This window comes from Chroicocephalus ridibundus, chromosome 9 (assembly GCF_963924245.1).
Source record: "Chroicocephalus ridibundus chromosome 9, bChrRid1.1, whole genome shotgun sequence".
Lineage (NCBI taxonomy): Eukaryota > Metazoa > Chordata > Aves > Charadriiformes > Laridae > Chroicocephalus > Chroicocephalus ridibundus.
The window spans coordinates 44,717,775-44,744,064 of record NC_086292.1 but is presented as its reverse complement, the minus strand read 5'-3'; the positions used below and the strand labels follow the sequence as shown (position 1 = coordinate 44,744,064).

Here is a 26,290-nt window from a genome sequence, read left to right as displayed (position 1 = left end):
TTTGGTTTCTTTGCCTGCTCGGGATAGCACTAGGATTCCCAACTGGTGTGTCCGATCCTATGCCACTCGCCCAGGCAGGTCCCCACCGCCATCAGTGGGAGCGGTGCCCGCGCAAGGGCTGCAAGAGAGGGCCCTGGAGCGACACAGGGAAGATGCATGTACGCCTACGCATGTATGTATGCAAGTATACATACAGACACATAGCCCATATGGAAAATATAGAGATGACCCGTGGTCATGCTTTCACAGTCTAAGGTTAAAAAAAAAAAAAAATAAAAAAAAAATTCCACTTGAGAGTATATATACATTAAAAACCGACTCCTCAGTGCTAGAAGCTAAAGCCACTCCATTTGAAGACCTCTCAATGACAACGATAGATGACAACTACGGAGTATTATAAAAAATCACACATACTTAAAAGAAAACTCATTGCAAACAACTGACCTATATTTACAATACTGCTATTACCTTGCTTGAATGATCTTGTGCGCGTATGTCAGACATTTACAAAAGATTTTTCGCCCCATTCTGATCATAAAATAGATACTGATCTCCAGATTTCTAATACTTTTTCACAACAATACCTTTCCTACGCAGGCACTTAAGTGTGACAAAAATAAGGGCCTTTTTTTTCCAGAAAATCCATTTTTAATTAACAGGAGGATTAGATGAATGGGGGTTGATGGTTTACCATTTCAGCATAGTACTTCCTAAAACCAGAGATAAACCACGAACTTAAGTCCTCCACCCCCATCCCGGAATTAAACAGGTAAATACACTACAATACATCTGCTACAAACTTACTGTGACAAGTAAACAAATCAATCGCCTATGGACTTAAATGACTGCAAACTATAGAGAAGTAATGTGGTTTCTGAAAGACATTTATGACAGCCAAACAAGTTTCAGATATCAAATAATATTTTAATTTCTGAATACTTTCAATTTTCCTTGGAATATAACACACAAAGACTCGACCAAACAGTTCAGTTATTATAACTTTTACAGTATACAGAAATGTTGCACTTAAAAAAAAAAACCTTCAGTTTTTTTAAACACAAAACTGTAAACTCTAAGATACTGAATCAATCACGTTATCTATAAGTGCCAACAGTGTTATTTTGTCATGCTGATTTCAATGGTATTTTTTAAAAAGGGAAAATATCAACAATTATTATAATACAAAGGGCTTGCAAATATACAAACAGATAGAGGAGTTTAATAACAATTCATGATGAACTATGTGGAACCCAATTCAAATTACAAAAGTTCACTTTGCTTGTTTGTTTGCTTTTTAAAATCAAAACCGTAGTGTGTCTTGGACACAAATTCCTTCTACCTAGAATAAATCCCCACAGTTCATTTTCTGTCCGAAATATCAAAAAACCTAGATTGGGGGGTAGTTATGTGACACGTGTGGTTCATTCGGGTCTATATAATTATAGCTCTCTCAGCTTCAAGCTAGATTTTGGGTCACCACCTTAAGTGCGCTTCCATCATTGTGTTGTTGAGGGTTTGTTTTTTTTTTTCTGTTTTCCTTTCTTCCTATGATACTTTCGTGGACTCAGTTTTAATTCTTTCAGAACATATATTTTAAGGATACACAGTTTTTTATTTTTTTTTTTAAAGAAGCCAAGGTTATATCAAAAATTATTATAGAACCACAGAATAAACTGGTTTGAAACCAGAAAAATACAAAAAAGAACAGCTATAGGTACATAGACACATAGGACAATTAATAATTTGGAAAAAAAAGACTTACTTTCTTCCGTTCTGCTAATTTTCTCCAAATTTCCTTTAAATGCACTTTAAGCGAGATTTTTTAAAAAGTTTACCCCAAAAAAAAGAAAAAAAAGAAGAAAAAAGAAAAAAAGAAAAAGCCCACCATCGGTTCTTTTCTTCTTCTTTCTCTTTTTTCTTTCTTTCTTTTTTCTTTCTCTCTTTTTTATTTTTTACAAAAAATGATAAGTAGCAAGTTTGTGTTTTTTTTTTCTGAACGACACGGGAGTTTTTAATGCATTCTGTAAAAGTTCATTTGACAGTCTCTTTTTTTTTTTTTTTAATTCACAGTCCATTAATTTTTTTCCTGTCTTCTCTTAGCAAACTTGTAACATCCTTTTACATCCTTTCTTAGCAGAAGGAAATTTAAGAAACAACCAGAACCCAAATGTCATTTGCTTTCCTTTCGCTCTCTTTCATCTCCCTTCTCAATTTTAATTTTTTTTTTTTTAATTTTCTTTTTTTTCTCTCTCGGATATTTTATTGAATGGACATATAAGGCCAGTTAAAACTGCTGCCAGACAGTAACATATCCCTGATTAGGGTTTCTATGGGGGTTTTACCTACCAAACGGACGAAAAACAATTGCTCTATGACAGAAGAGGAGACAGTGCGAAGGGAGGGGAGACGTAGTAATAGCTTCCCGAATCGTGTTGGCTGGTTGGGATACTGGCTCCTAACATACTCTTCCAAAGCACACTGTGACTTCTCCTGTAAACTTTCAACATGGGCTACATCAGAGAGACCACAGGCATCTAGAAGAAAGTGTATTAAAAAAAAAAAAAAAAAGAAAGAAAAGAAAAAAAAAAAGAAAACAATCATCAGATTAAAAAGTTTTTTTTTCCAAAAAATTTTTTGATTTGATTTTTTTTTTTTTTTTTTTACTGCTAGAATTATGTGTAGATCGTGCGCCATCACCTCGCCCCCCAGAGTTTAAGTAGGTTTTACCAAAAGGGACAATCTCTCTCTTTCTGTGTGTGTGTGTGTGTGTTTGTGTTTCTCTCTCTTCTGGAGGGTCTCCTGTAGGATTGAGAATCTCCAGGATTCGGGATTTCTAATGGCACGACAGACCTGAGGGGTTGACAAGGAGGTGCTCGCCAAGCGTAATTTCGTATATCTATATTTTTAGGGAGAAAGGCTGGGGGGCGGGGAAGGCTTGAGTCGAAAGGGGGGAAAGGGAGCCACTATTTCTCCCCCCCTTGGAAAATAATTGGGGAGAGGCTAACCATGTGATGAGAAGGAATACTAATAACTGTGATAGAAATCATAATAATAACAAAAAACTGGCCCAGCCAAAGATAATGGCGCCCCGGATCCAGCAACAGATTCTCCCCCAAAGAAGACAACGCGTTTTTCTTCAGTCTTTGAAACTGATTTAAGTGGCCCTTTAAAACTGATCTTGTCAGTTTAGCCTATTCAGAGGCAGCCATGCAAACTGTGATCTCTCTGTTCATTTGAGCTGTTTCTTTTCCCCCCTCTTTTCTTTTCTCTTTCTTTCTTCCCCCCCCTCCACTCCCCCCTCTTTTTTTTTCCTCCTCTTCTTCTTTTTAAACCTAAAGGCCCTTACAAGAAGAAAACTCCCTGATAGGGTCTGGACATTTTTTTTTCTTTTTTTTCCTGATACGCTAAAATACAATAAGTTCCCTTTAAATCAGAGACGTCTGTGCTGAAAGAGCACAGGTTGTGACCTGACCTCCCTGTGGCTTTCCTAGGCACAGGGCTAACACATGCATATTCTGCGAGTCATTAGAACCCAGATTTTTTTTTTTTTTCTCTTAAAAGAGGCTGCAGCAAACATTATATGCATCTATGTGCGTCTGCTTTACATCAGGGAGCGTTATTGGGGTGCTGCAGGAGCTGCACGCATCACCCTATTTTTTATTATTTTTTTTTTTTTTGCATGCGGCTATCTTCCCCAGAATCAGATAACAAGAAACGTTTATCTAGTTGGGAGGCAATTTACACGCCAGGCCTCACATTTTGAAAATAGTAATAAATTAAACAGTTGCGACAGGATCGGACGATTGTTTTCTCAGAAGGCTAAAAAAAAAAAAAAAAAGTAAAAAAAAAAAAAAAGTGATTGGGGAGAAAAGGCAGGATTGGAAATAAACTCCTCGGTGTGGGTGTGAGCTGGCCAGGGGCTGGGGAGGGATGTGAGCGTGTGTGGGATCCTCGCTGAGCGTTTGAGCGAGGGAGAGGAAAAATGCATCCTAGAAAACGATAGAAAAATAAAATAAGCGCCCCACGTCCACCCCTTCCCACTCGGGATCCCTCTCTCCCTGTGGCTAGATGCGCCCCGCTCATTGATCACCTTAGGACTTTAGCACGAGTAATTTGGGGGGTTGGGGGGGAGGAAAAAAAAAAAAAAGAGAAGTTTTTTATGTGTAAAGCAATAATATATAAAAGGAAGTTTAGGTCACGACCCAGAACCTGGACAAAGTCCAGAAAATGACTTCGTTCCCCAGACCCCCTTTAACACAACAAGGAACGGATTGTGAGCCCTTCTTTTCCCACATAAACTACATTTTTTTCCTGTTTCCTGATATCAGGCTTTAAAAAACTCCGATGAGTAATTATTTTACAGGTCCTGCTTCCATTCATATGTTTATCGCGTGGCCACTTTCCCAAGCTTTCCAATGAGTTACAGAAGAAATATATGTATTTTTAAACTTAATCCCCGAACTTCTAGGGCTCCAGCACATTGGGTTGCCGATGCAGCTTTAAAGTTAGCAATCTGAGATAACGTATTGCACAAATTAGCGAGCAGATTTTTTTTTTTTTTACCCCTCAAAAAAAAAAAAAAATTTAGCCTCCAGAGTTAATATCAGGTTTATTACTCACCCAGGTTAAACTCTAGTGCAAGCTAATTAGATTTCACAACGCACTCAATTATTGCTTTATAACTCAGGCACTATTTCTAGGCAGCAAAAGTTGACACATATTTCCCCCCCCCCCCCCCCCGCTTTGATTATCTAAGAAACACCTCGAGGTCTTTTCCTCGGGAGAGGCATGGTTGTGCCACCCCGGAATTACACTGCGGAGCGGCAGCTTCAGTCTCCTCTTACTTTTTCATACTATCCCTGTCTACTTATGGTAATGATCTTTTCGCACCCGCTCCTCGCTTTGGACTCTGCGGTTCCTGCTGGGTACAAATGCAAACTTTTCCCCTTCGCTTAAATGACACAGAACTGCTCACTGCCACATTCTGTTTAAATCAGAGACAGCTCTTTGGAAAGTTGATTTATTTTATTTTATGGGATAGCAGGGAACATATTTTAAACTCAGCTTTGCGCATTTAACTTTTTTTTTTTTTTTTTAATTCAATTTTTAATCCTGCAGGGCTTTTTTCCTTTCCTGGCTGCCCATAAAATGATCCTCTTTTTAAAGTGGTTTCACTGATAGGACGGCTTGTATTTAACAACATCAAACAGATTTTGCTGCTGTTCGGATGCGTGTCATTAAATGCAACAACCCAGAGCTATACTGTTAAATAAAATATTATTTTCAATGGGAAAGGCGCAGTCTCTCGTGGCGAATGGGTGCCTCTCCCCGAGCCCCCTGTTTCCCCATCCCCAGCATTATTCCACTAGGACTGGGGTGCGTTTTAGTTGTCTTTTTGTGTGTGTGTGTGTGTTTTATTTAATTTTTTTTTAATTTTTTTTTTTTTAATTTTGCATTCCCTCGAAGATGGGATGCTCAGATCCGAGGCCCTGAAGAGGAAACCACAGGGCACCGTTTCCTACAAGGAAAGAGACCGCGCTGGTTCTCGGGGAGGGCGGGGGCGGGAGCGGTGATGGGGTGCAGGCAATAACACTTTGCAAGAGCAAACAGTTCTCAGGGGGGGTCGGGGCGGGGGAGGAAGGAAAAAGGAAGAGCAAAGAAACGCTGCCTACCTGAGGTGAAGAGGACTATGGCCTTTAAACAGCTATATTCTGCAGAGTCGACATGCAATGCTTTCAGTTTTTCTACTTGCTCTTGGAAGATTCGTATGTGGTCCATAAAGGCGACCACTCGGTCAGCAGACATTGGCGAAGCGTGGAGGCCAGCAGCTGCCAGGAGCGGAGCTACGTGGAGGGGCATGGAGCACTGGGCAGCGTTGAGGACAAACAACTCGCTCCAGGTCAGCCTCAGGAGGGCCACCTGGTCTGTGATCTGGAGGTCTGGGAAGAAGGGGATATTCCTGGCCCACTCCACCGCGCTGAAGAGCATCCTAGCTGCCAGTTCACAAATGTTCTCGATGCCCATGATGTTGTTGGGTTGCATGCACTGACTGCCAAAGCGGGAGGTGGGGTAGGGCTCTGCTCTCAGAAGAAGGGAGATATATCCGGATAGGTAGGAATGGCAGTTGAGAGGGTCCCCGTTTGTCAAGGCGAACTGACCATGAGTTGGCTGTGTGGGTGGCATTCTGCCCCTCTGGACCGCTGCAGTAAATAAAGAAGAAACTACAGCTATTAATATCTGAATTGCGACCATCGGTTCAAATACAGCCTGCTTTGTGTGCTTGTGCGTGCCTGTGTGACACCGAACCAACTCAGATGAAGGGGGAACAGGCAATTTTTTTTATTTTTTTTTTTTTTCCAGCCAGAGTTCGGCCCGTACCCCGTTTTAAGGCTCCGCGGGTTCCCGGGTCAAGTAAAAGCAACGATAAAAGCTGAGCGATGCTGTCCGCTCGGCCAGGACTGCCTGAAGGAGCCCGAGATTCCCACTTCCCAAAACACACCACAATTCAGTTATTTCCCCCCTACACACACACCGCCACCCCTCCTTCAAGAGATGCAGGATACGTCTTTGTGTGCCCGGGTATTTTTCGTCGTTACACCTAAAACAGCTTATTGATTTGAGGCTGGGAGAGCGGGATGGGGAGGGAGAAGGGGGGGGAAGAGAGGGAAGAAACACTTCAGTTCAAAATCCCCGGCGCTGGTCCCACACGCGTTTCTCGCCCACTGAATATATTGTTGCTGCTGTTATTATATCCCCCCCCACCCCCCCGCAGCCTCCCCTTATTAAAAAATATCAAAGGAGGCGAGATCACCCCACAACATCCCCAGCAGGTCCCCCGGCGAGGCTGGGGGTATTATCCAAAGGCACCTTCCTCAGCTGCCCATGGAAAGTGGGCCTTTCATTTTGTTAATAAATTTACACGGTGACAGCGAGAGAAAAAGGAGCGAGGAAAAGGGCTCAGAGGCAGAGAGACGGCAAGAAGGGAGAACGCCTAAAAATGTGCTTGATTTATATTTGTTATCGCCCGTATTACAAGGTTAGTTACTCTTGCAGAAACACAAAGAGAGGAGCCCAGCAAGTCCCAAGCCCCCTAACCCTTAACCTACATAGCAGCGTCCAGACACAGAGCACGCACTGGAAAACTGCAGGCTCACATTTCTCGTCTAATTTTATATCACAAAGACTCGACTTGCAGAGACCCGAGCACCCCACACTTACTTCTGGGCTGCTCCTTCCACGCACACCCCCCCCCCGCCTCCCCGTCCCTTCTACCCCCCCTCCTGCCTCTCCCGGAGGGACGAGAAAATAGGAGGAAGAAGAGAAAAGTGAGATAATAACAATCGGGAAAGGCAGGCACACGGCACTATATATATATATATATATACATACACACACACACGCGCGGATATGTGTGTGTATATGTATTTTTAAAGGAGGAAAAATCCGGCTGGGAATCCACAGTGGAGTGCTGTAGAGCCTCGGTAGGGTGAGTCCCATTGTAATAGTAATTTGAACCGCCTGTGTAAAATTGCAATCTAAGGCAGGGTGCTGGGGGATATATATATATGTGTGTTTGTGTGTGTTGCATCTCGTGAGGCTCCGTGTGTGTGTGTACACACACGCACAGAGACACACACACACACACACACACACGCAGAGCTGCTCGGGGGACGGGGGGGAACGCTGAACATGCAGGAGGAAACATGAAGGAAAAGTAACCACACGTCAGGATAATCATCTCGCTCCTAAGCAGCGTGAAACTAAAAATCCACTTCCAATAAACCTCCATCAGCAAAATCAAAACAAACACAAATCAATTACGAGTGCAGGAGAAAGCATGCAAGAGCCCCTGCCTCCCCTGCCCACCCTCTCCAACACCTCTTTTCTTTCCTTACGAGAAAGTTGCTGTCTGTTTATTCGGGGGGTGGGAGGGAAGTGGGGGGGGGGGAGAGGAAAGGTTCTGGTTGGGTTTGGGGAGAGAAGTTAAAAATAATAAGAAGAATAATTAAAAAAACAAAACAAAACAACAAACCAAAACCAAAAACCAAAACGCAGCGAGTGAAAAAAAATTGCAAAACAAATGAAATCCCAATACCTTCCCGTCTCATGCCAACTTTGAGGCATTTTTTGAGGCGGCAGTACTGACACTGATTGCGGTGGTGCTGGTCAATGGGACAGTTCCTGTTGGCACGACAAGTGTAGCTGAGATTCCTCCTTACACTCCGCTTGAAGAAACTCTTGCAACCCTCGCAGGTAAACTGGCCATAATGTTTGCCACTAGACTTGTCCCCACAAACCACACATTCAATGTGCTGCTGCTGCTGCTGTTTGTCTCCTTGGTTCTGCTGGCTTGGCGGGTTGGTCTGGGCTGGCGTGCTGGGAGGGCCCCCGGGCCCCGGGGTCTGAGGGGTGTGCGGGGCCCCGGCCGGAGGTCCCTGCACCGGCGGGGCTTGCGAAGGCTGCGTTCCCTGAGCTCCGGGCACATCGTCCTGGGGGTCTCGCCACGCACCGACTACCATTGCCATATCTATTGGACACCGTTGCCAAACTTCCTGTTCCCCCTTTATTTTCAAAGTTTGTTTGCTTTGCTTTTCAGATCAGCTTTGCAACAGCAGTCAGTCTTTTTTTTTTTTCCTCCCCTCTCTCTCTCTCTCTCTTTCCCCCTCTCTCTTTTGTTGTTTTGCCTTTTTTTTTTTTTTTTTTCAGGAGGGTCGGCGTGGGGGGGATCTCCCGGTACCGGCGAAGGTGCAGAAGCACGGGGCGATGGAGGTGTGTGTGCGGGGGGGCGAGTTGCGAGTCGATTGTCTGGGCTCCAGGAGAGCAAAGTAAAGGGGTGGTGGGGGTGGGGGAGAGAGGGGGAGAGAGAGAGAGAGAGAGGAGGAAAAAAAAAAAAAAATCTCTTCAAAGATCTCCCTCTCTCTCTCTTAGAGCTGATCTGCAGCAGAGTAGTTGAAGGAGGAGAGGCGGGTGTCTGGGGGCCAGGTCCAGGGAAGCTCGCAGTCAGCCATTCAGGAAAGCCATCAAAATAAGAATGAATAAAAGGTTAAAGATTACACACACAGCGGAAAAAAACACGCACAGCTGAGGAGACTTTTCTCGGCGCGGAGAGCGGACGGTCTCGCCGTAGTTTTTGGAAGTCCAGCTTGCAGCAGCAACATCAACTGCGATCGCTTTGTTTTTGTGGGCTGGTGGTGGTTGGGTTGGTTGGTTGCCTTTCCTTTTTTTTTTTTTTTTTTTTTTTCCTCCTCTTTCCTCCTCTCTCTCTCTCTGCTCTGTCTCTCCTCCTCCCTCCTTCGCTCGCTTTAATTCTTCCTCTCCGCCGCTCCGCCCGGGCGCTGCTCTCTGTTCTCTCTCTCTCTCTCTCCCTCTTTTTGGCTCGGGGGTGGTGGTGGTGGTGGGGGGGGGCTGGCTGTTGGGTTTGGTTTTTTTTTTTTCCTCCTCCTCCTCCTCCTCCTTTCCTCGCTTTTTTATTATTATTATTATTATTAATAATAATAATTAGTATGATTGTTTATTTGTTCCTCCTCGCCGTCCCCGCCGCGCTGTGCCCCGCTCTCGCCGCGCTCCGCCGCTCCTCCCCGCTGCTGCCGCCGCCGCCGATGCCGCCGCCGCCGCTCCCCGGTGCCGCTCCTCCCCGGTGCCGCTCCCCGCCGCCGCTCCCGCCGCCGCCGCGCTGCCTTATGCTGCTTCTGCCGCCTCGCAAGTGGGCTCTCGCCTCCGCGCCGCCGGTGCTCACGGCGCGGGCGGAGAAGGGGGGGGGGGGGGGGAGGGGGGCGGCGGGGCGGGAGAAGGGGGGGGGGTGTGGGGAGGGAGGGAGGGAGGGAAGGAGTCAACTCGCCAGCGCAGCGCCCAGCCAGCCACGGTGATAAAAGGGGGGGGGGGGGGGGGGGAAGGAGGAGGAGGAGGAGGAGGAGGGAGCGAGGGAAGGATCACAACCCAGCGCGCAGCATCACCCTCGATGGGAAGGGAAAAGGGGAGGGGGGGGCTCTCCCCGCGGTGATTCCCCCCCCTCCCCCCGAAAAGAGGTGCCCCCCCCCCCACCCCGTCTTTCCTCCACGGCGGGGCGGGGCGACCGAGTGGCGAGCGACCGCGCGCGCGCGCGCCCCCCGCTCGCCCCGCCGGGCGGGAGAGTGAACTTTGACACGGCTTTGCCGCGCGCGCGCGCGCGCTCGCGTCGCCATGGCGACACCCCCCCCTTTCCTCCCCCTCCCCCGGCCCCGCCCCTTATAAGGGCAAAACCTCCCCCCCCCCCGCCGTTCACCACCACCAACCCCGGGCCGGCGCTTGACTGGCCAGAAGAGAGCTGTGGCCCCGCCCCTCCCCGCCCCTCATTGGGCCGCGGCGCCCCTTGCGCGGCCCCTGCCATGGCCGCCGCCGCCGCCCGCGCGGTCCTAGAGCCGCCCGCCGCCGGCACCGGGGCGTCCCCCCGTGCACGCCGCCCCGCGCTCCGCTCGCCCTTTGCTCCTCGCCCCGCTGCCCCGTCGTGTCCCCCCCCGCCTCACCTCCACCCCCGCCACCGCCGGCGGGGCGAGGGGTTAAGGCCAGCCCGGCGAGAGGGGAGCGGAGCGCCGCCGCCTCACCTGCGGCCGCCCGGGGGTCGTGATGGGGGGGAGGTAGCGGGGACGGCGGGTGAAAATCGGCAAATTGATGCTAAAATGAGGTAAAACTCCACCGAATAAAAGAAAAGCGAGCGTCGTCGCCGCGGGGAGGGGAGCGGCCGCCGTCTCCCCGTCGGGCTGCGCAGGTACGCGGGGTCCCGGCCGCCGGGGTCCCGCCGGGGTCGGCGCGGCACCCCACGGTCTCACCCCGGGCTGACCGGCGGGGGCCGGGGCCGGCGACACCTGCGGCCGACCCGGCTCACACACAGCGTCCCCGGCGCTCCGGCTCCGGCTGCTCGCACCGTGTGCCCGGTCGCCGGCGGGGTAACGGGGCATCGCCGCTCCTCCCGGCCGAAGGGACGGCGGTTCCACGCAAGACACCGTCCACCCCGTCCCCGCAGCGCGATGCGGGGGGAAAAACCCTGGAAAAACCCCGAAAAAAACACGCCACGCCGCTCCGCGGAGCGGGACACCCGCATCTTTTCCCGGGCAACCTCCACGGCACCGCTACATCGCTCTTCTCGACCCCTTTAACTTAATTTTGGGGTGTTTTTTTTTCGGGTCACACGGTGACACAAGCCCTGTGCTACAGCGGGAGCACCGCTAAATAGGTAACCGACCCAAGTACGCGGGGACAGCCCTGTATTTCCCGCTGAATTCGGCTACCGGGCAGCGGAACGGGGGCTCGGGGTTCATCTCCCGGTGCAAATGGCCAAAAGACACTCGGAACAGGCGAAAGGACGCAGAGATAAAAATAGAAAACATGTTAAAATAGACGGATAAATGCCCGCCCGGCCGATTCCTCCTCTGCAAACACACGCGTGTGTGTGTACGGTCGCATTCGAGCCGGTGACCGAGCACGGACGTGGGGACACAGACCTGTGCGCAACCCTGTAAGGGATTAATTGCCCCTCACCTCCTCACACACACTTTTTCATGTTGCCACATGCACACCTCCTCCCCCCCCCCCCCCCATCCTGCCGCAGAAATAATATATGTGGCTAAAGCCTCAGGTGCTGAGATGATTGGAAAGTTGTAAAAAGCACCCAGACTTGACAGTGTCCTGCTTAGAAACCTGGTGTGTTAAAGACCCCACGGACCAAGGTGTTCTGCGGCTCAATTTCAAAGACAAGGCTGCAGCATTCCCATTGATCCTGACGGAGGAAAAATAACCTTTCCCCGAAACAGGGACCAGGAGGGACTGGAAAGGCAGAAGTGGGGAATGGAATCTTTCCCCGTTAAAATGTGGGGAACTGCCTTATGATTTCCGAATAACCCAGAGCCGAGGAGGTCACCTTTCGGCGAGGGTGGGAGAAAGTGGGGGTTCAAAATGCGGAATAGTCACAGATTGTTGCTGATGTTGAATTTCCTGGGGGGGGGGGGGGGGGGGAAACAAAACCAAAAAACCCAAACAAAACCCCAACCAACACCAACCCAACACCAGCCTTTTCTGTCTCGAATCTGAGAAAGTAAACAGGATTAATTCGCCATATGAAAAAACATTAACGCCGTCTTAACAAACGCAGAAATCAGAAGGGAAAGCGGTTTAAACAGGACGTACAATATTAATAGTTTGAACGTATGATCGTAAAAATGAAAAGCCATTGATATACGCTTAAAAGCCGCCGTATACGCTGATTGCTCAAGCATTAATGAAGAATGCCCCAGATTAACTATTTGCTCTTCGAGGGATGCAGCGATATAACTATCTATTAGCACCATTAGATGCTTTGCTATTTATTTGAAAACACCCCTGCGAGTGGGTTAAGGCAGAACAGATGAATGTAAAAATGAACTGCAGCTAATTTCGCTAAATAGTACTCGAAACCTGAGCGCCTCGCAAAGAAGGGGGAGATTCTCAACTGTCCTTCTCTGAGCCTAATGACAATAGAAATGCCCTGTTTTAAAAGTAAGACCGTATTGGTTTTCCAAATAAACAAATGCATCCCTCCTGCCATTTTACTGCAGATGTAAATTTATTTTAATGAGAGGGAATGGAAGGATTTATTTTGCTAAAATAGAGTTGGGGATAGAGCCGGTGTAAATCTTCAGGTTTAAAAAAAAAAGAGGGGGAAGGAGGGGGAAGCTGCTTTCCTGGCAGAAAGCTGCCTAACAGTCCTCTAATTCTTTCTAGATTAAATCGCAATATGAATACAGCATCGAACAAATACCGAGTTTCGCTCTGAACTCAGTGGAAAGCAGTTACGTCTAACAGAATTCAATGAATTCCTCTTCTCCCTCAATGTAGTATGTGTGTGTTTTTCTCTTCCACCACACTGAAGTTCCATGAATAGGGAAAGTGGCTCCTATTGTGTGCCTCTGAACTTCCAAGTCAATGCAATTTTTAACCACTGGCTTGTGGTACTTTGAAAATCACCAGGGGCTGTCAGAGTTGGGTCCTCTGAAAAATTTACAGTGCTAAATCAGAGCATATGCTGTGAGAGAGGAAAAAAAATTGCTTAAGATTGGAGCAAGTACAGTATCTGGCTGCCCCCTAGTGTAAGTCTCTTATCTGCCTAAAATTCAACTTTAAAAGAAAAGGATCTCTTAAAGGGAAACGACTTTTGGCTCACGTATGCATACGAGAATGAAACTTCTGTACATTTTAATCTGATTAATTCCTAAGGATTTAAAATTAATTGGCTTGGGCACTCCTAGACCGGACTATAAGATTTCTGCATCAGGGTTTCTGCGAGCGCTGTACCGAATAGGTATTTTTAAGGGATAGTGGTAAGGGATGGCGGGGGTGGTGGTGGGGAATCCTGTTTTGTGATTTTTTTTTTTTTTTAAAACGAGGAACCGTGCCTAGCATGCTGTTGTCAGAGCAAAACACTTTTGCTGCTTAAAGTCAGATCTACGTCTTTTGCAATAATACTTAAAAAAAAAAAAAGAAAAAAAAAAAGAAAGGATAAATAATTGCCTTAAAGCCTCAGCCGAACTGCCAACCACACCTTCGGATGGTGAGTATATTCCAGCTTCTTTCCATTGTACTTGCTTAGCCAGAGAAGGGACCGGAGGGGGAGAGGGGATCTCGGCGCTATACCTTCACCACCGACCTCTTTTTCTTTTTTTTCTTCTTTTCTTTTTTTTCTACACCCCCCCCCCCCCGCCCCGAAATAAATGCTGCCAGCTGCACACGGCGACACAATTCCGTGTAGTTTAATACCTATCACTTAAGTTAAGAGACTTGTTCCCCCCCCCCCCGGCCACCCCCTCCCTCCCCACCAGGTCAGTCCGCCGCTGCCCCCCCCCCAGCAGCCCGGAGCCCAGGCAGGGGAGGCTGCGACCGGGCTCTGCTCCTGGACGCTGCTTTGGAAATGACTTTGAGGCGTTTTGCCTCCCCACCTCGGACCTGGAAGCCGATTCCGGTCGTTGGGGTTTTGCTGGCTTGTTTGTTTGTTTGCTGCTTGCTTTATTTAGCTAAAGGACGTGCTAAACTGATGGTGCTGCAATTACACATACTTGGGTCTCCCCCCCTCCCCTCTTCCCCTCCTTAGAGCAACCCACGTAACCTTAGAAACGATCGTTTAAGACGTACGTTAGCTAACATTTGCTTTTTTGGATTTTTTGTTTTCCTTAAAAGAGAAACACAAGAATCACAACACATTGCCCGAAAAAAGTGTAAAAGAAGAAGAAAAAAAACTATAAGTAAACATACCAAAACCATATTTGCCTTGTTCAAGGTCCCAAATCGCTTGCATCTTCCTTTTTCTACCTCTCCTTTAGTTTGGCAGGTGAAACAAACAAACAAAAAAAAAATAATCAGACCGCTGTTTGCCCCCCAGAAAGATGTGCCTTGGGTAATTAAAGAGAAGTCTCCTTCTTGGTGTTTATCTAAGCGATTGTGCAAACTGATAAAAAAAAAAAAAAGAGAGAGAGAGAAAAAAAAAAAGTAAAGTTACAGCCTTCAGGGGGAAAAAAAAGGAGGCAAGGTGAAGGGAATAGATTTCCCACAACCTAAAGGGAAGTGCTTTCGATGTATTATTAGCGATCAGCCTTGGGAGAGAGGAAAAAAAAATCCTGAACACACTCTAACTTTACACAGACAAGATTTCAGGGGGGGCTTTGTACATAGCTGCTTAGGAATGTGCGCCTCGCCTTTAAGAAAAAATCCCCAAGCCCAAGGTAGGAGATGTCTTTGAGTGATCCTTGTCTCTCATTTCATTCCTTAGAAGGAAGAGCGTCTCGCTACACCTTGTTTGGAGCTGGAAAGGCGAGACTTAAAAAAAAAAAAAAAAAAAAAAGAAAGAAAAATTGTTCATAACCCACCCTTCCAATTGGGGAGAAAAAAAAAAATAAGAGAGGGAAATCTCCTAACTTAATGACTGAGGGGGTAGGATGGATGCGACCGATTTCAGCTCCCCCCCCCCCTCCCCCCTTTTCCCCCTCCCCTCTCCCCGGCAAGGGAAAAAAAAAAAAAAAAGAAAAGGAAAAAAAAAAATCCAACCGCAAACAACTAGAGGCTGAACTATCAACACATGCACCGAAGGGGAAAAAATATATAGTGTCCTGTGTAGGGTCGGCAGGGAACGCAAGCACACGCTAAAGCAAGTTGGGAAAGAATCCGAGCTAATCAGCAATCTCTTTCTTTCTCTCTCCTTCTCTCCCTCTCCCCCTCTCTCTCTCTTTCACTGCCCCTGAGATCCCGGCTCCAAAGAGGTACTCCACATTTTTTCATTACCAAAAATCCGTTGCAATAATCATTTGTTGCTAATTGAAACCCTTGGAGACATTTTTCCCCACCCCCTTCACAAACATGGCAACTTTTAGACATGGGAAGCACGTTTAGTTTTATTTTATTAAAAAAAAAATAAAATAATACGGTTAGGAGGAGGCTGAGTGCTTCACCCACGAGAAATATCAGCTCGTCAGCCCCCTTCCCCGGGGGGCGGGGGGGGACGGGGACGGGACCCCAGTACAGTGAGGGCTTGGGAAAATTTGGAATACATTATACCGCCTTTGGCAGGAGAATACTCTCCAACTAATGGATTCCTGCTCCTTTTTGTGTGTGTGTGTGTATCAGTGTGGGGGGTTTCTGGAAAGAGGGGTGGTGGTCGTGGTGGTGGGGAGCCGAGCTTTTATTTTAAGAAACTGTTAGGGTAAGAAGTGTGTCATACTTGACAAATGGAACAAACGCTCTTCCATTTCTTGCTTGTCCTTGCCTTAAAACAGGAATTAAGTTAACCACAGTGCTGCATGTTAATTGCATGTTTACTGGGCTAATGAAAATTACAAAAGGGTTTTGCCACCTCGATCAGTGATGAAAAAGTATGAAGGCGATTGTCATTGCAGCCTTCGGGGAGGGCCGGGGCGGGGAGCGGCGGGGGGGGGCCGGGCACGAACAATATTGATCAGAAGAAGGATAAATCTTTTAACTGCTCGTTAATACCATAAATATGGTCTACACAAGTTTCCACTCTTGTTAAGTCTAATCAGTACATGGAAGATGGAGACAGAGCCCACTTGAATGAATTTTTATTATTGCCAGAGGGGTATTTGCATCTGTGGGCTCTCTCTCCTCCTCACTTTGTGCCCCCTCCCCCCCCCCAGCTCCAAAATCCCCCCTTTGCCGAGGAGGATCGTGAAGGTGCGCAGAAAGCATAGGAGACAAATTCCAGCTTTTTGTCCTTTCTCTCCTTTTCCAAAAGCTCCTTTTCTTTAAAGCTGAACGGGTCGTGGTGGGGAAAGCCTAAAGGGGGAAGACCCCTGCCTCCCCCCCCCACCCCCCCGTTTATTCCTGAGATCCGTGGATGAAAGGATGACCTAGTAATTCAGTTTGATGATAACCATTTTCATGCTTGAAAACAAACTGCCAAATTAAACCTAAATGGAGAGATCAGTGGGAAAGGTAGTGGGAGCAGGGCATTTCGAGATGCCCCCCCAACCTCCCCGACTGGGATTGTTTGGCAAAAGGAGGAGGGAAAGGCAATTAAATAGACTAAGGATGATTTAAATCCCAACCAAAAATAATTCCAGGGAGAAGTTTCCCCCCTCCGGTGTTGCCCAGCCCTGGATTTGAAAACTTTGGCCCAACTTGTGGCGATAGCTACAACTTTGCTCCGCAGGGGTCAGAGGTGAGGGCTATTTTAACCCTAAAAGCCTGCGAGTGACCAAGGTTGAGGCTGGGCTCGCAGCACTAATAGCCATAATTACCTCCTCCCCTTCCAGGGACATTCCTCGCAGCAGCAATGTTAGACGCCGAATTGAAGAAAATCCTGGAGCTGAACATATCTTGGGGGGTAAATAACAGCAATATGAAGGAATTTCAGAGTTCTCCCTTTTGCTTGGGGGGATTGAAGCCCTTTTTTTTTTTTCTTTTTTTTTTTTTTCCTCCTTTTTTCCCCCCTTGCCAGCATTCCCAAGGCGCTGGGTCTTTGTCTTAGAAGGAATGGAGTGTCTGAATGGTGTGAAAGGGACAGAGAGGGTCGCTTCAAATCGATTTTACTTGTCCTCTCTGTCTTTTCGGATCAACGCCCTTCAATGGACACATAGGTGCTCTTTCAACCAAAAACTTGTGCAACATTTTCTGCCTGTATTGGTGCTAAATACAATAAATGCTGGGCAGATTTTTTTTCTTTCTTCCCAAAGCAGAAAGCACCCTAATTAAATTGTTTTATATGGACAGTCAGGACAGACCAATTAAGTATGCATTAGTATAAAGATATATTCGAGAGATAAGCGCTCTATAGGAGCCCTGTCTAGGCAAGGTGTGTAAAGTGTCCTCTCGAAGGGAGGCTGTAAGCAGGGTTTCATATGGATTTTTCCCCTCCATTGCCTCCTATACTCGAGTAACGGACTGAATAAGTTAGCGAAAAGCCATTAGTGAAAGTGGTTTCTAAACAAAGTTAACAGGTGGATGTAGCTGGCTTTAGGTTTGAATAAGACTCGCACATCCATAATACACGTATAATACCCGGCCATATATTTATGCGGCACGTAATGTACATTTACAGAGAGAAACGCCTGCGACCTATAGGTTGTGTGCGAATGCACACACACACACACACACACACACACACGGAAATAAAATAAATCGCTGGGCACTTCCGCAGGCTGCAGCACAGGGTGTGAGTGAGCACACCCCCCCTGCCCCCCCCCCCCGCACATTACAGATATAACTGTGTATCTATTGTGTATAGGCACCCAGCCCTGCATCAAAGGCAGACACACGCACACCAGGCGTAGCTGTCTCGCCTGGGTGTGCTGCACAGGCAGCTCCAGCGGCGGGCACACAGCGTACAGTCCTGGGGTAATTACAAGTGGAAATATTTCCTATTCGAGGCATAGGCTTTCCCAGGAGTGAAATAACAGATCAGGACATAACATACACATACACACAGACGAACTTCTCTTTCTGTCCGTTTTATCACCCTGGGAAAGCTCTCGTGTACGGTTAACCACAGGAACCGGGCTTTAAGCTCTTCCCCATTTCCATTATTATTATTTTATTTTTTCTTCACTGCAGATTTTCCACGTCGTTCAAAAAAAAATAACAAAAGCGAAAAACCAAACCACCCTAAACAGACAAACAAACAAAAAAAGCCATCAGCCCCCAGCCCTGCCTCAGCCTGATCCTGGGGCAGGCAGAGCTGCGGGATGCGATGATGATGAGGAGGAGGAGGAGGGAGGTGGGCTGGAAGTTGCTGGGGCACCCTCCATCCCTGGGCACTTCGTCACCCACCCGCCGAGGCAGAGCTGTGGGAGCGGGTCCAGCGCCCGCAGATGCTGCAGAGTGGGACCGGGCAGTCGCCCCTTTATCGCGACATTGCACCGCAGAGGCAGGACAGGGTTTTGCTGGAGGGGCCGGGGAAGAGGGGACAGGGGGGTGAAGGGATGCGGAGCAACCGTGAGCCGGCTGCCCGGCGTGATACTCATTTTCCACCAGCGCTTTGGAATTGTTAGCCCATCAAAGGGAGATGGGAGACGGGGAAAAATAAGCCATTCCTTGCTTAGGTGCTTTAATGTCACGGTAAGCAGGTTAGAAACAGACGTTTTTAAAGCCTCGATTTCTCTTTACTGGTTACCTTCGAGGATAAATCATAACAGACTGTATGGGGGGCAAAGAATTCATCTAAAGGAGATCTCAGCAAGTCACTACCCGGACAATAGTCCACCTCCTGTTGGGTTGTGTATTGATCAGGAGAGGAGCTGAAGATGTCGCCACACTAAATATTTACTGATCACACACAAATAGCCGGGACTTGAACGATTTTCTCCTGTGAGGAGAGCAGAGAGAGAAGGGTAAATCATTTTATTAGTGTGTATAAAGCAAAGAGCACACTCTGGCTTGGAGTGTTTTAAGATGTGTCTTCAGCTGGATGAAAAGAGTTAGGGAAATCGATATGGAGTGATTAGACGAGCCAGTCGTGTCAAAGAGAGAGGCTGTGAATTTCATGGATTTGGTTATACCGGGAGGGGGAAAAAATATGGAGAGATTAAAGGGAGGAACCCATTGTAGCAGAGCCAATGAAAAAATAATATCTAATCAGACCCGGCAAAGGTAGGGACGGGATAAGACCCACATTTCTAAAGAATCACATCAGCTGGAGAGGGATCAGGGACACAGACGAAAGAGGCAAACGGGGGGAGAGCAGGCGAGTAGGAGCCTCGAAATGCTACAGAGCAAATCCAGGAGAGGCAGAGAAAAAGTCGCCTCTGTAGAGCAATGCTGAGAGACCACGAAAATGGGGACAAAAGACCCAGGAGCGAGGGGAAGGCGAGGGCTGGAGGAAACGGGCGCCTGGCTTCGAGGTGGAGTTGAGAGGTCTCCAGCCCCGGGTGCCCACCAGGCAGGGAGGTTTCTAGCAGCAGAAGCGAGGGCACAGCCAGTTCAGATGCGAGGGGTTTAAATCCTTCTCCTACAAGTTTGTTCTCCCCTCTCCTCCTTCCCCCCCACCCCCAAGCAAATGTGGTGAGTAAAATGGATTTTAGCGTTTAACCACCTCATTTTATCCACGTAATGACAAGGCTCGTAATATGTAATCTACAGATTACTGCCGTTCGAGGGTGACCACAAATGACATAAAAATAAAAATCAGCGTTTCTGCAAATGACAAAATGGCTAAAACCAAGCCGTGTTTTTAAGTGTCGAAGTTGGGGAGCTGCTGCTGCTGCAGGATTGTGTCGGTCATAGGGAGCGCTTCGGCCGTGGCTCAGGTACAGCCCTGGGGTGTCTCGGCGGATTAAGGAGAGCTTTGCTGGAGACAAGCAAATGCCTAAGTGCCAAAGGGCAGAGAGCTGGGACCAGGGCAGTGCTCTGCCCAGCGACGTTAAAATACATTCTTTAGGGGTGCTCGGGATTTTTTTTTTTTTTTTTTTTTTCCTTTCTTTTGCCTCGAATCAGTGATGTTTGGGCCGTGCTCAAACGCTGCCTCCTCTCTGGGTATTTTTTCTCCAGCAGAAAATAGGATGCGACTGCAGAGAACTAAGTCAAAGGGGCGAGAGAAAGTTTGAGCCGCGCTTTAAATGATGCTGATTGCTGGGAGGGAGGGAAGACATCTAAAGCCAGGAACGGAGAAGTAAACCCGATGTGAAAACAGCTTTTCACTTCTCCTCCAAGTGCTAATTTTGCTACTGTAAACAAACACTGAAGTTAGAAACAGCTGCAAATAGCCTGCCGGGCACCCAGGGTGGGGGGGTGGGGGGTGGGGAAATGACTTTTGGTCATCTCTCGGGCTGAATTTCACCCAAAACTTCGCTTTCTCCCGAAGCCGGTGGCTGATGCTGGTTTTAGTTGCGGAGAAAAGGGGTGTGTGTGTGGGGGGGAAATATAGGCATATTAAGCGCGTTTCATATGAGCCTATGGAGCGCAGGCAGCTCGGCTGGATCACTAATGCAACAGGAAACCTCGGGATAGACTCAGCCTAATTAACAGTTTTCCATAGCTGAAGCGATTTTTAAGAATCCCAGTGGATTAGCCCAATATGTTCAGGTGTGAGGCTACGAGGGCCTATAACTCCTTTCACTATAATCTTATAACCTCCTTACCTAATTCCTTAGATTGCAGATAGGAAGAGTCTGACCCCGGAGGTCGGAAAGAGCTTGGTTTCATTAACCCTTCCCTCCCCAGCGCTGCTCCAAGGTTAACTGCGCCAGGCTCTGCGTTTGGGGGAGGGAGGGCAGAAGAAAGGGATTTGCAAGAGGGGGTCGATCCGACGGTGGAGAGGGGGGAGGCTTAAAATGATTTCTGCTCCCTTCATTCCCCTCCCTTGAGCCAAAGGAAAAATGGAAATGGAACTTTTCTCTTTCCCATGCACCGGGAGGTACATAAACATAGAGATATTTGTGAGACAATTCATTCCCTTTACACCATTTCAGAGGTTCGTGGTTTTTTTCTTTTCTTTCTTTCTTTTTTTTTTTTAATTTTTCTGACATTTCTTTTTTTTCAAACCTGGAGGGAATGAAACATTCTAGAAACGTCAGATACTGCAAAAAGCAAAGCAAGCCTCCATCTCTAGGACCAGCAGCAATCTCTTGAGCTTCTTGTCCATAGTAGAGCTGTAATCTTGAAAGAAAAAAAGAATCCAGAAAAGCTTCTCAGACTGTATTTGCCTGGTAACACACCTGGTTTATATTTTAATAGGTAGTTACATTGTATTGATTCAGAGTACATCATTGATGTTGAAAGTTAATAACTCTCAAATTATATCTATCTGCCTACATACATAATTGCATACACAGTATAACACTGTAAGAATTTGCATTTTGCAGCACATTCTTTGTTCTTAAATCTTTTAACACATTGAATTGTTCCTTTGAAGAAAACGCTATTGAACCACATGTTTAAGGGAAAGATGCTTCTAAACTATATGTTTAAGCAATGAAATTGTTGAGTGAAATACAGGTTTCTTTGTATTTCACACAAACCTTGCCATACGCCAGTCTTAACCTATACATCTGAACTGCCTTTTTTTTTTTTTTTTTTTTCTTCTCCCAGTCAGAAGGCAGAAATATGTGAACTGCTGAGAGAGGTGGGTACTTTTTGGTAAGTATGTTTAGATACGATCTTCAGATACATTTATTGTACTTTCAAATTCTTTGGATACTAATTGAGCTAGCAAACAATATCCCAGCTGAACGTCTCAGCTCCTTCCCTATTTAACAAGCTCTTAATACAGAATTATATTGTAGCCATCCTTCCACTAAACAATATAGCTGAGGAGTCAGCAAAAAATAAAAAAAGTTAAAACCAAATTATAATTGCTGCCTTATAGCTGACTCCTCTTCCTTTCTGCAGTCCTAATGAACTCTTTAAAGGTTTTTTTTTATTATTATTTATTTCTGAGTGACAGATCAAAAATAATTAGCAGAATCAGAAGCTTGGAATAATGTGTTTCATACTGCTACTTATAATACTAGCCCAGCAGCTGTAAAAAGGAACCATTCCTTATTTATTCTGCTGTAGTTTATAAATACAGAAAGATAGATCCCTTTTTTTTCCCAGGGCCTGCCTCAGAGGTGACATAAATAGGCATTGAACTATCAGGAAAAAAAAAAAAGGAAAAAATGAAATAAAAGCGAAATAAACCCAAAACCCTGGACGGGAATAGAGACAGACCGATAGACACATAACTGCATCTGAACAACGTTACGTACCACTTTAGGGGATGGTGAAAAGAAAAAGATCGCATATTTATAACCTCATAATTACAATACATCCTTATCTCTTTCCTCTGAAAGGTTGCAGCTTTCTTGGAAATATTTTGAGTGCGTATTTTAAACTCCGTGTCCCAAGTGAAATTAAGATGGGCTGTTCTATCCAATAGTAAAATACTTGTTTGCAATTTAAGGTTTAAGTTTCAACCGCCTATCAGTCGCCGTATCATTTTCTTTATATTTTACCTCCTTACGTTTGGAGACTTTATTTAAAATGGTGCTAGTTTGCATAAAATTCTAATTTCTATTTCTAAGAAATCAATCAATATTATCCCAAACATTCCCCTGTGTTTGACTGAGGTAAATCGGATGCGAATTTTTCCCATTCAAAGGGTTAAAGCTAAACTGAAAACTTTAAAGCAAAGGGATACCAGCGAACAGTGAAAAACGGCACGTCTGCTCTCTCTTGACAAGCTTACATTATATCTCATGTAAGGAAGCACAAATTTTTGAATCTAAGACCAGTTTTAGTTTTTAATAGGAAATAATTACATGCAACTTTATTTCCAGAGAGAACGTCCCTTCCAGCTACAGTGTTTCGCTTTGATCTAAGTATTAACTGGTAATAAAATAACCATATTTTGGATCCTAAGCATATTGACGCTTAGAGGAATGTTATGCTTTCAATCAAATTCTAACTTCAGATTATCCAAAGGTATTCATCCTTCTTTTGTCAGAAACCAATTTGCTCTTTTACTCCTGCAGCTCCTCACACGTGTTTTAGTATATACTTTGTTATATTTTACAGTAGAATTCGCACTATCGAGGTGGAAAACCTTTAGGTGGAGCGAGATTATGTTCCAGCCTGGCAATTTGGGCCGTTTCTCACGCAGGTCCCCAGCCCAGCCCTTCTTTACACTTGTTGTACACCACCACCATCACTCATCTGCCGGGCCAACTACCGCGAACCTCTTCGCAGCAGTATTTTGTTTTCAATCTTCAGGTTTATTTATTTATTTTTAATTTTTTTTTTTTTTTTTTTTTTTTAAAACCTGGAGAATCAATCATTTGGACCCATCCTGAACAATTAACCTCCCCTTTATATTACAGCCCCAAGTGCAGTACTTCATAAAGACATGAAAAGGACATCCCAGACAGCAGGACCCGAGCCCAGGCTTGTCACAGAATATAAAAGGAGAGAGAAGGGGAGTTTTTATCTCTTTGCCCCGCCAACTCTTAATAGTTCTAAGTTTCAGTGTGACAATAAAACAGTTTTGATAACACAGCTCATGGGTTTCTCTGCCACATGAAGTTTTCTTAATAATAAAAAAGAAGAAACTTTATCCCTGCTAAATTAAAATAGGGCAGATGTTGGATATGGTTCATATTAGCCAGCCTTTCACCCCTTTGCCCCTGGCACTAAAGTTCTGACTTTTTCTTTCTACTATGTCTGTTTCTAACTGAAAGGCATTATTCCTGCCCCAGCTCTCTTCTTCTGTTTGTTTTTTCAGCGTCTAAAATTAAACCTATTCACTTAGTAATATACATTCTATTTCAGATTGCTAAACCTGGCCAGAGAGGGGAAACGCTTTCCAAAAAGTGATGCGCCACTGACCTTAAAAGAAAACATGAGGCAGAGAAAGCTGTTCTTAAAAGGTTTATTTCTAGAGAGTTTTGTAGCTCTGTTGACATTATCGGGATAATGGCTGTATTGCAATGGGCTTTCAAGGCCCAAGAGGTTTATGCTTTCCTCTGACCATAAGCATAATAAAATTTTAAAGGTGCACGAAGCCTCATCGCTTTAGATATTTAAAACTGGATTGGAAAAACCCTTGGGAGACACACATTAGAGTGGACAGCCCTGCTGAGAACGCAGGGGACAGACCAAATAAAAAAAATACCCCAAAGCCAAACCTAAATAACAACCCCCCTCCATTTTTTTTCATGCCAGCTCTATGAAAATCCTGGCTATTAAACTCCCAAGGATAGCACGGCTCTTTTCTCCAGGGCTGTGAAGATAGAATTTATTGACCATTTGGAGCGATCAAGTTTAGGCTAATAAAAGGCCCTCTGTAAGCAGAAATGCCCAAGTTGATGTTTGGCAGAGTTTTCACCGGTAGAGTTTATATAGGATGGGGGCTCTGCGCGATTTGAAATTACTCATATCTCAGCAGCCGAAGAGGATTTGACGTACAGAAGTAAACGTTAGTAGGCAACGGCTGAAGGTTAATCAGCATCGCTTTCTGAACTGGGAGGTTGAAAGCAGGAAAAAGTGAAAGCTGCTTTCTCCAGCCCTTCCCTTTGCTAAGGCGCTGCTAACTTTTATGATTTCTTTTTTTTTTTTTTTTTTCCCCTCCCTCTTCCTCTTTTACTATCTGTCTTTGTGCCTGAGGGCCAGTGAAAGAACACTGCAGATTCTAGATTGCTTTCAGAGTTTCCCTTTGCTGATGATGGATTACCATGTCAATTTAAACGGCATAGGATTAATTTGTTTCAATGATTTCTCTTTAGGCTGAATGCCAGTCTTTTTTTCTCTCTCTCTCCCTCCCCTTGCGCTTCATAACATAATAATAATAATAATAATAATAATAATAATAATAATAATAACAACAACAACAACAACATCACCATCAACAACAACAATAATAATAACAATAATAATAATTCTTCCTTAAAAACCCCAACCATTTTTGCTATCCCACATTAAAAAGACAATAATAGAAATAGACAAGTTAGGTGTAATGTTGCAACACAGTTATAGGTTTGAGTGTTTTTATCTCATTCTAAGGGACTGAAGCATACAGTCAGTCACATTAAAATGAAATTGGATCCAACGTTTATTCAATAAATACTTGTCTTGTAGGTAATCCAGAGCAGAGTGCTTTTGACACATAAGGACTTAATTTGTCTTGGATAACAAGTTATTAATATGGCACATTTAAACTTGCCACCTACAATAAGGTCATTTAGATCTATAATGCGATTCGCAGGAGAACTCCATAAAGGCAGCAACAAAGTTTGCAACTGCCTCCCCGTTCGTGGAGCGGACGCGCGGCTCCCGGTTTGCTCTTTTCAGCAGAAAGTTCAGAGCAAGTCGGAGCCACCTCGAGCCCAAACGGTGCGCATCCGCTCCTCCTCGCCAGACGAACACAAATGGGAGGAAGGAGGGGGGCGGGGGGGGGGGGGGGGGAAGGAACCCAAACACACATTTTGGAATGAGTAAGCTTTAAAGCTGTGCCCCGTCTGCTAGCAAACTCATCGCAGCTTTGAAAGGGAAAAAACAACATTTGGTTCCGAGTGGAAATTCGCCCGCATTTGCACCCTACCTCTTCCATGTGCTTTGCAATATACTTGCTTTTCATCACAAGCGAGGAAGCTGGAACGTAATCCACCCATAAATGTTATTGCTGTAATTTGACGGCGCTGTGTTTGTTCGTGCATTAGCCGTATATGTAAAGCGAAGCGGGGATGTACGGAGGTGATCCCCGTCCAGCCTGAACAAACAGAGGTGCTGCTGGTACAGACTGCGTCTCCAACCCCCAAATACTCTGCAATTGTTGTAAAATTTGGAAAGCTGGAGGGGGGGGGTGTTGAGTTTCAGACTTGCCCTAACCCAACAACTCCTGCAAGAGGTGCACCAGGAGGGGAATATCGTGGGCATTCGATGCAGGAGGTGTTTTGCGGCTGGCAATTCCGTCTCCACGCTGTATGCGTGAGCTTTATTCTGATGCTTTTATGTATTACGCTCTCGGTAGCTCTTGCCCTGGCAGATTCTGTCTCTTTAAGTAACTAAATCTCATTTTTGAGCTCTTCCTGGGAAAAGGATGTTACACATGAGTAGAAAAATGCAGGCAAGAAAGGCTAATTGAATGAAAAGAGAGAATTAGGTTAAAAATAGAGTACAATCTAGTATCACATTTTCACTAGTGTAACCTGAAATGAAGGTGTCTCCAAGTCCCTAGTGATGCCAGAGTGTTTAGATGTTGGGCACAGATGGAGACACCTATTGAAATGTGTCTGAAGAAGATTAATAGGACTTGTCAGTGTTGGGAAAGCACTGCTTTGCTGTAAATTTCTACTAGCACAAGATGAATTAC

General features: G+C 45.9%; 1 protein-coding gene and 1 long non-coding RNA gene across 16 annotated transcripts in view; one reads left to right on the top strand and one right to left on the bottom strand.

Annotated features, from left to right (window-relative positions):
- Window positions 1-903: 903 nt before the first annotated feature.
- Window positions 904-14,720, bottom strand: NR2F2 (nuclear receptor subfamily 2 group F member 2). 2 transcript variants are annotated; one of them, XM_063347312.1, is made up of 3 exons: window positions 14,257-14,720; window positions 5,673-6,200; window positions 904-2,534 (listed from the first exon to the last, which is right to left on the bottom strand). In XM_063347312.1, exons 1-3 carry the CDS (start codon window positions 14,297-14,299, stop codon window positions 2,260-2,262), a joined length of 846 nt encoding a protein of 281 aa, XP_063203382.1. In that variant the 5' UTR covers window positions 14,300-14,720; the 3' UTR covers window positions 904-2,259. The 2 variants fall into 2 exon arrangements, with proteins under 2 accessions (XP_063203382.1, XP_063203381.1); XM_063347311.1 differs by lacking the exon at window positions 14,257-14,720 and adding an exon at window positions 8,096-9,678.
- Window positions 12,396-26,290, top strand: part of LOC134521150 (uncharacterized) — a 36,912-nt gene continuing 23,017 nt past the window's right edge. For 4 of the 14 annotated variants that reach the window (XR_010072643.1, XR_010072650.1, XR_010072649.1 and 1 more), the window contains exons 1-3: window positions 12,401-13,309; window positions 13,395-13,558; window positions 21,535-21,582. This is a non-coding gene — a long non-coding RNA (uncharacterized LOC134521150). Of the gene's footprint in view, window positions 13,310-13,394; window positions 13,559-21,534; window positions 21,583-26,290 lie in introns of all 14 variants that reach the window. The other 10 variants (XR_010072651.1, XR_010072648.1, XR_010072647.1 and 7 more) reach the window with 6 other exon arrangements.

Excerpts from the sequence above, each read along its gene's own strand:
- NR2F2 (XM_063347311.1), bottom strand. The coding sequence starts at position 8,525 with ATGGCAATGGTAGTCGGTGCGTGGCGAGACCCCCAGGACGATGTGCCC. Across the intron at positions 6,201-8,095 it reads AGTTGGCATGAGACGGGAAG|CGGTCCAGAGGGGCAGAATG; the intron begins GTATTGGGATTT and ends TATTTACTGCAG. Across the intron at positions 2,535-5,672 it reads CATAGTCCTCTTCACCTCAG|ATGCCTGTGGTCTCTCTGAT; the intron begins GTAGGCAGCGTT and ends ACTTTCTTCTAG.